General features: G+C 45.0%; 1 protein-coding gene across 2 annotated transcripts in view; it reads right to left on the reverse strand.

The window, feature by feature from the left end:
• Positions 1-4752: 4752 nt before the first annotated feature.
• ATP6V1C1 (ATPase H+ transporting V1 subunit C1) overlaps positions 4753-13670 on the reverse strand; it is a 354471-nt gene continuing 345553 nt past the window's right edge. For both annotated transcript variants that reach the window (XM_085605130.1, XM_085605131.1), the window contains exon 13: positions 4753-5357. In XM_085605130.1, the coding sequence (XP_085461256.1) occupies positions 5262-5357 (96 nt within the window). In that variant the 3' untranslated portion in view covers positions 4753-5261. The remainder of the gene's footprint in view (positions 5358-13670) is intronic.

The raw sequence follows: 13670 nt of genomic DNA on the forward strand, positions 1-13670 counted from the left end.
TAGATCAGTCTCCCAAGTTGCTTTCAATGCCTGGAAGTCAGATATGGCCATTTTTGTTAGGGCGGTGTTAAGGCTGGTGGCTGCTCTTCTAGTGTGACCTATTTCCAGTAACGTATCTAGGACTTTATACGTTGGGAGACAGTTCTTCATGTGTGGCCAGATCTTTCGTACAGTGAGTATTACATCAATAAACATTAAGAACTGTTCCACTGGAATTTAGAAATTGCAGAGTGTGGGGCCTATGTACAGGTCTCCAAAGTTTGAGATTCCAGTTTCCAATCAATCCCCAGGAATGCACACTAGTATTAGTGCTGGGGTAAATGCTATTGTGGCTTCTGTTCTGCATAGCGCTCTGCACTAACATCGATTAGTAACATCCAGGAGTGCACGGCCTTTTAAAAATGTGGATTGGGCTTCCAATCATGCCTGTCAAAGGTATTTTCAGCCTCTCACACATGTCGCTTCAGGGGACGGAGACCAACCGTCCATTGTGCCACTTATTGCTGGGCAGCAAAATAATAATTCCCAAAGTTGAGGATAGCTAATCTCCCACTGTTATAGGGCACTGCAGTGTAGGAAGTGCTAATTTGTGTCTTCCATTGTTCCTGGTGTAGCTTTCTTTTAAATATGCAAATGCTGTGAGAAAATTATTCCCGACAATTAGTGTTTTCAATGATGCATAGAGCTGTAACTGATGAACTAATGATGTTGCACTTGGAATGGATTAACTAGGCCACATTTTCATGTAACACACCATTATTCTTAGAATGGATGCAGTTTCTGGTGTTCTAGTAAATTTCCTCTAGCCCATTCCCCCTCCCAAACACTGTCTTGCTGCAGAGACATCTCTACCCTTGTTTCCGTGGAGCATCAAGTGAATGACGTCAATGTAACAGCGATATACATCAATGTTTGAAAACGTGTATTGTGAATGGAGCTTCCATCATGTGCTGAAGTATCATTTTCAAGGACTCCCACTGGAAGTCCTTGTGCAGTTGTTTAAGAACCATTTCATCTGTGCAGTACATCTCCAGAATGCAGTTGGAGAGGGAGCAAGCAAAAGATTTCTCTTACCTTAAGAAATGGGTTAGTGCTAATGATTTAGAAAATTGTGTTGTTAATGATTTGCTGCCATTGCCACCCTAATCATGATCATCCCATGCTGAATTTACATAATATAATATAATTTATAATATAATTTGTCTAAAAAACCTTCAAACATATCTTTCGCAGGATATTTTGCTTCTTTTATAATTTTCCTTGCAGGTGGTTTGCCATGCTCCTTTTTTGCTCTTTGAAACTTGCTATTGGGATGCTGTCAGTGCTCTTTATGAGTTTGACACTTACAATTTTTCATTACATTCTGTCTAACTAGAGATTTATGTGCTATGATTTTGCATTTACCTGTACTTCTGTAATTGGCCTTTATGGCATTTCATGTATTTTCTCTGTACTGCATTTGGACTACCTGTAATAAATCCAGATTTTGATCTATTTTGGATGAGCCTAGTCTCTAACCGCTAGATCAACTTGACATTCTGGAGCCAAATTATTTTTGTCAAATATCAGGGTGATTAAATAGTGGGGTTTAGATTGGGGATCAGCTCCCACATCAGGTCTTTCAAGGCCACATCCAGATCTTTGCAGAAGTGTTTGGGGGGTGGGAGTAAACGGGGACGGTGGAAATCACAGAAAATGAGGCAGAAGTATAATTTTGGCAATGGCTAGCTTGTTCATTACCAACAATGGTAATTTGCTCCAAAAGGAATCTGGGACATTCGGGAGAGCACTAGTTAGGTTACAGTCTTTCAGACTGAGTTTCAGTCAATAAATCTTAACTCCCAAATATTTGAAGGTTTTGTATTTTAAGTCAATTGCAGGTGGGATAGTTGTGTGATCCATACTACTTGTGTGACTTCAGTGGAAACATACAGGATTTTGCTGAATGCTATCTCTATATCAGTCTCTACATCTTGGAGATTTACCAGCATATTGTGAGCATAAAGGGAGATAGTATCACTCCTATACGGGTACCACAACCAGGTGTCATGTTGCGGAATGTACCTGACACAGGTTTCGGATGGGGAGAGGAGACAGCCCTGGCACGTGCCTCTTTATCAGGATCTGTTCAAACACTACTTTCTCTGTCCTCACTCTATCTGTGGGGTTAGTATACAGAAACTTAATTCATTTGTGTATGTTGGGACCAAACCACATATTTTGCAGTCCACTGAACAGGAATCCCCCATGGTCAATTATCTTAAGCTGGGCAGGAAATAGCAGCGGGCATAAATGTCAATTTTAAAGTTTGTAACATTGTTAGACTTCTTGAAACTTGTACCATTGGTTAAGAACTGCAGTCTTTTAAAGCAGAAATAAAAAGATTCTGCTGTTTTGAAGGTCACAAGGTTCATTTTTTAATGCTAGTTATAGTAGGCGCTGTCTTTAAAAGTGAAAATATGTTCTACCATAGGGCTTAGTGGGAGGTTGTATGGCAGAGGCACGCATGGCTGAACCACGTGTACCAATACAACACGGACTCAGCGACGAATGAGTCTTAATCAGACATTCCTTTACCACACATTCTTTACCGCAAATTTTGTTGTAAAGGCATGATTGGTAAAAGGATATGTGTGGTAAAGATCACCACTACCCCGACCCTTCCTCCCCGCCCTAAGCCCCAAAGTTCTATCCCCCTAACTCGCCTCCACGGCCCGGAGGCCTAAAACTCACCTCGCCATTAAAACTACCCCTTCCACTCCCCCCACCCAGGGGCCTAAAACCCTGCCCCGACGATAAAACTACCCTAACCCCAGTCCTGAGGCCCAAAACAATGTCCCCTTTTAAAAACTACCTCTACCCCTAGCCCTTAGTCCTAAATCCGACCTCCATCCCTAAAAACTCACCCTAATCCTCTGACCCCACCCTGAGCCGTAAAACCCTGCACCCCTTCCTAGAACTACCCCGACCCTCCACCACCCTAAGCCCTAAAACCTTCTCCCACCCCAAAAACTACCCCCCAACCCAGTGCCAGCCACACTTACCTGTCTGTAGCTTCCATACCAACACTTCCTCTCCCTTTCCCCGCCCATACTGACACTAGAGCGTTATCTGCATTGAGCACGCATATGCGTGTTTAAGGCAGATGCATTGTTCAGACAAGTGTGGTTATGCTTGCGGGGAAAGGACACGCACAGCTCAGCCCAAGCTGTAAAGGCCATTTCCCTGAGTGGGATGCCCAGAGTAGTTGGCCTGGAGGAGATTCTGTGTGCTCACTCACCAGAGAAGAACTTGGGAAAAATTACCACAGGCAACGTGATGTTAGCTATTTCTCCAGGAACAATGTACACAACATGAGTTAGTTCCTTAAAAGATTTGTAGTGGCTGGACCATAAATACTTATGCAAACAATTGCCACATAGACTCTTCTTTGTAAACAGTTTGAGTCAGTCACCTACTATGAATTAGGCAACTGAATGTGAATAAATCACAACAACGTTAATGATGTTCTTTATCAATGCCAGAGATCAGGCACAAATACATTATAAAGTGCATATTATACGGATTTATTTACATTCACTTAATGATAAAGAAAGCAGGAAGAAGAAGAAGCAGCCATCACTCGTGGTCAGTCTGTGACACAACGTGTGCACATCAGCCAACTACAATGATTTTGTAATCGGTAGGAAGCATAAAGAAAAGCTATAGTAACTAATTCCGAGACACCGTTACCCTATAAGTCACCAGCCCCCAGATGGAAGAAGCATATTATAGTTTTTGTAGTGCAGCAGCTCCAACCCCAGGAGATTCCTATAAGCCTCCACATGCAATTTATATACAGAGGCTTGAGGCAGTTGATGCTCCTTTATGTTTAGTTTACTATTTTGAGACTTAAGCTTACATTAGATGAATAACTTTATTAATATTCATTATGATGTTCTGGACGTATGTGCACAGCAAATGCTTTGTGAAGACTGATCGTGCACCTTTTGTTAGGGTTCCCCTCAGCTAACATTTACTTATTTGGGGCAGTAGCAGCTGAGAGACAGCGGATGGACGCTGCATACAAAGGAACTCAAGGACAGTCATATCGCCACTTATTCTGACACTGGCTCTTTGTTGCCTGGCCTGTATGGAGGGAATACACAATGCTTTCTGCAAATATAGCCTTGTGAGTCATCTGCACACAGGAAGTGGACACTGCAATGTATTTTGTGAAGAGAAGAGAAACTCTGGCCTAGTCTGAATGACTAGACCTTTCTTGGTTCAAATGATAGCATCAAAAAGTGCAAAGTTTGCTCCAGCCCCAGACACATGCACAAACAATGAAAACTATATACGAATTATGTTTTATAATTTGCACATGAACTGAGATACTAGTCACAAGCGCAATCTTTTACATTGTGGTGCGACCAGCATTCTGCATTTGTGGGATACTCCCAACCCCGATAGCACAAAGAGGCTGTTACCAGAAAGTCACAATCTAGCCATCTCATTAATAACAATGGGACAGGAACCAGCTTGTGACTCACTGAGACATGTTGTGAATGCTGGGAGGGATGTCTGACTGGGCAGCAGGCCTCCATCCCAGCTCTCGTAAAGTGACTCCACAATGCCAGCACACTGCAAGGCAGACAGCCAGCACCAGTGGTTATGAGCTGGACTCTGAGGAAAACGATTTCTCTTTGAGGTTGGTCTGTTAATGGCTGCTTCTTTTAAGCAATACACCGGGGCACACAACAAAGCAGCACACACTGTCACAAATGATGGTTTTATTTCCTCTGCTGGTTGACAGTGCTTGTAGTTTAAAATGTTCAGGGACCACAAACACTGAATATCGCACATAATTCTTTACATCAAAATTCGGCAACACCTGAACATTTCATCTACTAAATACAGTGAATTAAATGGTATAAACATTTACACAATGTTCCTCTGTAAACAGGGTATTTATAAACAATGGCAACAAATGGAAATAATGCACATCACTATATTAACATGGAATAATCCTAACCTTTAAATATTCTTCTGCTTATAAATAGACTCTGATTTCTTTCAGTGTACATCGAAACACTTGATTAATTAAAAGCAAAAATACATACATATTTTCCTAAAAAGAAAATGATAGGTCACTATTGCAAATGCACCAGGGTACAGGGAATGAGATACAAGCTCGTGGTTAGAGAGTTAAAATGTGCTGTACAGCAGCTTTGCGTCTGCTGGGACATCAGCATCACAGGCTGTTCCGGACAAGGAATGGGTTACTTGAAGTCCAGCAAATTGCAATCAATCTTGTAGTATACATAGGGGTAGTATTCCTGCTGACTGAGGTTCAAGCCTGGGATATCCATGGGCGCCTGCAAAGAGAGAACAAGATACGCATCAGCACACAAGCACTTCACTTGTTCTGTTTCAATTGTCATCAGGGCTGTCCAGTACACAAGCACTGTACAACATCTTGTGTTACCATTTACATCCGGGATGTCCAGTACGAAAGCACTCTACCCTTACGGTTACTATTTACATCCGGGGTGTCCAGTACGAAAGCACTCTACCCTTACTGTTACCATTTACATCCGGGTGTCCAGTACACAAGCACTCTACAACATCTTGTGTTACCATTTACATCTGGGTGTCCAGTACACAAGCACTGTACAACATCTTGTGTTACCATTTACATCCGGGGTGTCCAGTACACAAGCACTCTACCCTTACTGTTACTATTTACATCCGGGGTGTCCAGTACACAAGCACTCTTCCCTTACTGTTACCAATTACATCCGGGGAGTCCAGTACACAAGCACTCTACCCTTACTGTTACCATTTACATCTGGGTGTCCAGTACACAAGCACTCTACAACATCTTGTGTTACCATTTACATCTGGGTGTCCAGTACACAAGCACTGTACAACATCTTGTGTTACCATTTACATCCGGGGTGTCCAGTACACAAGCACTCTACCCTTACTGTTACTATTTACATCCGGGGTGTCCAGTACACAAGCACTCTTCCCTTACTGTTACCAATTACATCCGGGGAGTCCAGTACACAAGCACTCTACCCTTACTGTTACCATTTACATCTGGGTGTCCAGTACACAAGCACTCTACCCTTACTGTTACTGTTTACATCCGGGGTGTCCAGTACACAAGCACTCTACCACTTACTGTTACCAATTACATGCGGGGTGTCCAGTACACAAGCACTCTGCCTTTACTGTTACAATTTACATCAGGGGTGTCCAGTACACAAGCACTCTGCAACATCTTGTGTTACCGTTTACATCTGGGTGTCCAGTACACAAGCACTGTACAACATCTTGTGTTACCATTTACATCCGGGGTGTCCAGTACACAAGCACTCTACCCTTACTGTTACTATTTACATCCGGGGTGTCCAGTACACAAGCACTCTTCCCTTACTGTTACCAATTACATCCGGGGAGTCCAGTACACAAGCACTCTACCCTTACTGTTACCATTTACATCTGGGTGTCCAGTACACAAGCACTCTACCCTTACTGTTACTGTTTACATCCGGGGTGTCCAGTACACAAGCACTCTACCACTTACTGTTACCAATTACATGCGGGGTGTCCAGTACACAAGCACTCTGCCTTTACTGTTACAATTTACATCAGGGGTGTCCAGTACACAAGCACTCTGCAACATCTTGTGTTACCATTTACATCTGGGTGTCCAGTACACAAGCACTGTACAACATCTTGTGTTACCATTTACATCCGGGGTGTCCAGTACACAAGCACTCTACCCTTACTGTTACTATTTACATCCGGGGTGTCCAGTACACAAGCACTCTTCCCTTACTGTTACCAATTACATCCGGGGAGTCCAGTACACAAGCACTCTACCCTTACTGTTACCATTTACATCTGGGTGTCCAGTACACAAGCACTCTACCCTTACTGTTACTGTTTACATCCGGGGTGTCCAGTACACAAGCACTCTACCACTTACTGTTACCAATTACATGCGGGGTGTCCAGTACACAAGCACTCTGCCTTTACTGTTACAATTTACATCAGGGGTGTCCAGTACACAAGCACTCTGCAACATCTTGTGTTACCATTTACATCCGGGGTGTCCAGTACCCAAGCACTCTACCCTTACTGTTACTATTTACATCTGGTGTGTCCAGTACACAAGCACTCTACCCTTACTGTTACTGTTTACATCCGGGGTGTCCAGTACACAAGCACTCTGCTCTTACTGTTGCCATTTACATCAGGGGTGTCCAGTACACAAGCACTCTACATCGTGTGTTACCATTTACATCTGGGTTGTCCAGTACACAAGCACTCTACCCTTACTGTTACTATTTACATCCGGGGTGTCCAGTATACAAGCACTCTACAACATCTTGTGTTACCATTTACATCCGGGGTGTCCAGTACCCAAGCACTCTACCCTTACTGTTACTATTTACATCCGGGGTGTCCAGTACAAAAGCACTCTACAACATCTTGTGTTACCATTTACATCCGGGGTGTCCAGTACCCAAGCACTCTACCCTTACTGTTACTATTTACATCCGGTGTGTCCAGTACACAAGCACTCTTCTGTTACTGTTTACATCCGGGGTGTCCAGTACACAAGCACTCTGCTCTTACTGTTGCCATTTACATCAGGGGTGTCCAGTACACAAGCACTCTACCCTTACTGTTACTATTTACATCCGGGGTGTCCAGTACACAAGCACTCTACCCTTACTGTTACTATTTACATCCGGGGTGTCCAGTACACAGGCACTCTACAACATCTTGTGTTACCATTTACATCTGGGGTGCCCAGTACACAAGCACTCTACCCTTACTGTTACAATTTACATCCGGGGTGTCCAGTACACAAGCACTCTACCCTTACTGTTACTATTTACATCCGGTGTGTCCAGTACACAAGCACTCTACCCTTACTGTTACTATTTACATCCGGGGTGTATTAAGCATATTGACCAATGAACAGCCACAGTTTACAGTGGCCAATGACACAAGCCAATAAAAAATATGGGCGGAGCTTCAAGTCCCTATCTGAATACAGCATGCCTCGCAGAGCAGCGCACGCGCTGCCCAGGCTCGACCTGAAAAGCTTGGCACTATCTTCTACAGGTAATTGCCCACCCTAAGATCGAACACTGACCGCTGGGCAAGGACGTTTTATCAAGACAGTTTGTGCCCCCTGTGTAATAATGGAGTTCAGAACATAGAAGATGAACATTTTTAAAAGGATGTTAATTGATAAAAAACTGACAACAGCAAAATAATCCTGGAGTTTTCTCCAGGTAACACTGACACACTGCTGTAGAGGTTTTTAAATGTTTTACAGACTTTTTTTTTTTTTTTAAATACATGTTAATCCATTAGTAAAATGTTTTATGGGTCTTTCTTAAAGTAGATGGTTAATGAATGTGTATCTTTTGCCTTGATTTTGTTGTTTTTACTTTAATTGAAGGCAATTCCCAAAACTAACAAACATTGCACTATATGGTGTTGGTTGGGAATTCCTGAATCTACCACAACAATGGACAGTTAGACTGGGTACAATTAATTTCTGTTGATTTTAACACAATATGTACATATATTATTTTTTTTTTTTTTTACAAATTAAGCACTGAGGGGTGGTAATATGGTACTCAAGAGTAAACTCACCCAGTATGTCGAAGTGGGTGACCTTCTGGGTGCAGAGCAGGGTCTTGTTGACAAGTCACTCTAGCCCCTCTATTGACTCGCCCCTCTCTCCCACACGGAGGCCCCCACGTCTTGTTGGGGAACCCTCCCGGCTGCGCACAGGTGAGCCCAGGATGGGTCCCGTGACGAGCCCAGGATGGGTCTCGGTGATGCAGGGGGTGTCGGTGGTTCCAGAACTGACCTGGCAGGTCCAGGAGCAGCCCGACGTGTCCATGATTGGCTAAGTGGTTCCACAGTGGACCCAGTGGGGGCCCCAACACGTGCCTCATGGATTGAGGATGAGATGAATGAATCCAGGATGAACAGCGGAGGTCCAGGAGGGACCCCCGGGTCCTGGACGGAGCTGTAAGCTCCAGGAGGGCTCAGCAGATCCAGGTGGGAAAAGGCAGATCCCACACACCTCGGCTGGTTCCAGTAACGGCCCAGTGGTTCCGGAATGAGCCTGAATGGGCCTGGTGGTTCCCAGATGGATTGGTCTGGACGGTGGACGTGGCTCTGTCACGCAGGGCAGCTGGAGCGCAGACACGGCCAGTGGGCCGGGCGTCGGCTGCGCAGAGTTGGCAGGCAATGGCCGGCTTTGTGTTTACCACAGACTCTAAAAGAGGCCCCGGGGACGGGCGGCGCTGTCCCGGTACTAAAACATAGCACTGAACTCTTTACTTGCTCGAAGGCACGAGAAGCCGGTAGTGACGGAATATGCACCAAAACAAACCCCTAGGGAAGAACCCACGGGCTCCTGCGTGAGGACGTCTACTTGGCACATATGCTGCGAAATGAATCGCCACTAGGCGCTTGGTCGAGTGTGTGTGTATCTGTACAATTCCCTTAACCCCCTCTGTGCCCATGACGAGATAGTCTCGTCATGGAGCACGGTTGCGCTGTGCCCATGACGAGACTATCTCGTCATGAACCCCACCCACTAATGCAACGCCCGGCACAGGAGGGGGAAAGGGCGTGGCACTGAAGGGGTTAACCTCACAATTTTGTAAACATACCTGCATGCCGTCACGGTTGTGTTCTGTACACAAACAAATGTGTTTCCACGGGCCAGAGTTAAAAAGAAAAATAAGTATTTTCTTGGCGTGAGGAGGCTGCAGGCGGCGGCCGCCACTGTATCACTTTCAATTAAAACTAGCTGCTCTGCCAGCACACTGTGATGTTTTGCCGCGGCGCTATGTCTCACACTTAAACTGAAATCGTAATGCAAAATGGAATTTTCTTTTAGTGCTTACAGACTAGTTAAAGGAGACCGTGTGAGTCCAGATGGGAGGAGCCAAAAGGAGACAGGGCGGTCACCAAAAAGCCTCAATCGGAGGCTAGCGTTTACCATAAAGGATGACGCCGGCCAATAGAAACTATGGGCGGAGCTTCCACTCCACTTCCGAAATCAACTCAACGACAGATTTCGCAGAGCGAGCAGCGCATGCGCTGCGACGCTAGGCGAGACCTAAAAATGAAGCAGGAAGGACACTGCCCAACTGTCATAGTAGTAAGTGAAGTCTCCATTCCACTACAGGGAAGGAAATACAAAGTGACTGGATTCCCTCTTTGCCTAACTGCAGGGGTGTCAAAAATGCAAAACGAGGGAATCTGCAAACTCACTCAATGACGGAATTAGAAATGAAGGGAACACCTTACAGGAGCATCAGAGTGAGGGTGCAAGGCATCCTTGTGGCTACCCAAGGATTTATTGTCGCTGGTGGACCCCAAAGGGGAGGAGAAAACTGGGGAGGGAGGGAGGGAGGGACAACGTTCACTTGAGCTACAACCTACCCAGGGCTTTAAGTGGGCCGGGTCTGAGAACCGGCAGATTTTTAAAGGGGGCCTCGAAAAGGGTCTCTATCGGGCTCTGTTCGGGTGCCCTGGCACAAACAGTCCGTTTTTTTCCAGACTGCAGTGACACAGGCACATCGATGCGCACGTGCTCACACTGCTCACTTCTCACTAGTGGAGAAGTTACGGCATGACATCATGCCAGATGAGCGTTGTAGGGGATGATAAATCCCTTAAAGAGAGTCATTTTCTCTCTGGATTTCCCTTCTCTTTTTGAAACTCAGGAGCAGCAAAATTGTGGTGGAGTCACATGCAACTAACAACCATTGACAAAGCCAATAGTCCTGACTTCTTGTAAATATGTTACTTGTATCAAATATCTAGATGCAATTCAAACAGCAAAAAACAAGTAGGGCGACACACTATGCTAAGCACAGATTTTTAGTTATGTGTTTTAAGCCACGCCCTTAATTACATTGGCCACGCCCCTGTGAGCGACCCTCCAATTTTTTCATCCCACTTCATGCCCTGAACCTACCGCTCTCCTAAGAAACTATGGAACAGCCGTGGCGCACTGCCTCAGCAACTAATCCGAACATGGGGATGTGGGCTAGGAATGGTATCCAGGAAAAGAAAACTGTGAAGCACGTATAATAAGTATCTGAGCACAATGATTCTTTACCAGGAGTGCGCCAATACTATGAATACGGTGCAAGGGTCGCATGTAGACTCGTTATCAAAACTAGACTACTTACTGCTGTTACAACAGAGCAACAGTTAAAACCAGACTCCCTGACAAAAATGAAGAGTACTCAGAAGGGTTCTTTCAAGATGAGAACCGGCACATCGGAAATAAGAAATCATACAACTCTGGGAGGTGAGTGCCCGAGGCCCTTTCTTTCGACTCTTACTTGTTTCCTGTGCCCTTTTTCGGGGGACTCATGCACCTTATGTGCGTCTGTTCAGGGTTAGCGGGCCCGCCGACGTGCTTTTACTGGTTTCAGAGTTTGTCTGGCTTGCAGGATTTTGGGGGATGTGATCCACCACCACCCGAGCATATATTTATTGTCAATTGTCAATCAATATATTCTTTATTTCGGAATTTATCAAACTCCATAAAAAGTCCTATATAGATAATGCAATCAGGATAGACGCAGATGAAAAAATATCAACATTACATTTTCACAATAAAAAGAATTGATAAATTGTGAAAATGATTCCCTGCCTATATTGCAGTTTCTCTGCGCAAAGTGAGAAATTAAAGGCAAGCGCCTACAAACTAATGAGCGATCACTCTGAAAGCGAACGTCTTATCTTAACTGCATCTGCAAGAAAACCTGCGATGGAGAAACATATAGTCTGCCAATAACTGTAAAAACATTAGGGCCGGACAAACTTGATTAAAAGAGACATTTCTTTTTAAGGCGGTACAATAAAAGCTCTGCATGGAATCACATAAAACTCACAAACCATAACAAAATGCAATGTGTCTTGCACAGAGATAAAAAAAAAACTACTAAAGGGACTAAAATTCGACCCAAAATTCGAGCTCCTTGGGGAGGCAAAAGCCAGAGCAACTGATTCAGCCAGCACCTTGTCAGCAGAAAGCGGTGGTTTGGTATGCCAATACTGATGGGATGGGTATTCCATCCGTGGAACTGGTTTTACAGGCCGCCTTAGCAGGCTATACTGGCCATTAGAGGTCCGCTCCATCCTTAAAGGCCGGAGCCAAAGGAGAGGGCCTTAAACAAGGCAGTAGGAATTTAATGCTGGTATAGCCCAGCTATGGCGGACTTTAAGGCTATTAGAACATTCCGCCACTAGAGGGCAGAATGTTCTAATAAATAACACAAAGGCCTTACAGAGCCCGAAGGAATTGAGGCCTTTGTTCCCAGCTGCATTGGCATGTTGGAGCTCCAGGCTTCAACTGGCCATTTGAAGCCCCGAGCACTCCATCGTTTTCAATGGAGCTCCCAACATTCCAATGTTCTATGTAGTGAGCTCGAACCGATGGTTTCAACAGTTCTACGGTCTCTCTGTTCTGATGCCTCAGTGCAGGAAACGTTTCTCGTGCCCAGATGTCATCCGATTTCACTATTTTCTCTAGGTTTGCAAACAATTCTGAATGGCACAAGGACATAATAAGGGATTTATCATACTTAAACCGGGGAATTTTCAAAGCATAATCAAGGGCTAAGCAATCCCTTCTAATTTCCTGATTTAGGTTAGTCTCTGGCCCCAGCCTAGCTGCAATCCATCTCCCTCAAGGGACGGAGACCTAATGTGCCTGCTATGTACTGGAAGCCTAACTCTTGTTGAAAAACAAAGGTGGTGTGCGTTGAGGAACACTAAGAAGCCGTCTCAAATATTAGTTTTCAGCTATCTAGAGCGCCGAGAGGTCCGTGTAGCCCCATATGTCGCTACCATATGCCCTGGCCGAGACGCATTTAGCCAGATATACCTTGAGAAGGGCTGCAGTTGTTTCTTGCCCAGTCTTATAACGAAGTTAGAGATAGTTGTAATAGTTCTTCTAAACAAATGTCTATTGGCAGCAATTGTCAGTTTTAAGTAGAACTTGCTCTCCCCTTAGTTACTTCAGAGCACTAGAAAAGCTGACAATATACAGTGCAGAAAGAAGAAGCAAGGGCGGCTGAAGTCGTGGGTTACACGTCTCTGATGTTCCTCAATTGTGACCCTTGATTAGGGAGGAATCTATTTGAAAGCAAGTCTCAATAGTTCGAACTGCAGCACTTTGCTGAATCTGAAGTACGTTGATTCTGGACTCGGAGTGCGGGGGAGGGAGGTGTGGCTGGGAGTTGAGGGCAGTCACAGTGACGCCCCTACACGCTCGAAGCTCTGCCTCTGTGTTCCAGTCTCTTGAATGATCATTGGTGGATCACGTGGGCAGAAGCTGATCTGAGGTTGCTGGCTTGGGAGTGTGGTGAGGGGTCGGTTTTTGCACATATTTTAGGCCTTTGTCTCAAGCCTTGAGGTCAGCGCATATGTGTTAGATGTGACTGAGCTTCTTCTCGAAGTCAGTGGAAGGCCTTCAGGGCGGGCATAAAGTGCTCGCATTTGCACAGATTTAGACAGCGGTGCTCCGGTTCTGTAGCCTTTGTAAACGGACGATTTGATAGCGCAAATCTGTGCCCGTGATGTTAAAATCGTGCAGGTGTGCCATGACAAGCGCT

This window comes from Triturus cristatus, chromosome 5_1, assembly GCF_964204655.1.
Source record: "Triturus cristatus chromosome 5_1, aTriCri1.1, whole genome shotgun sequence".
Lineage (NCBI taxonomy): Eukaryota > Metazoa > Chordata > Amphibia > Caudata > Salamandridae > Triturus > Triturus cristatus.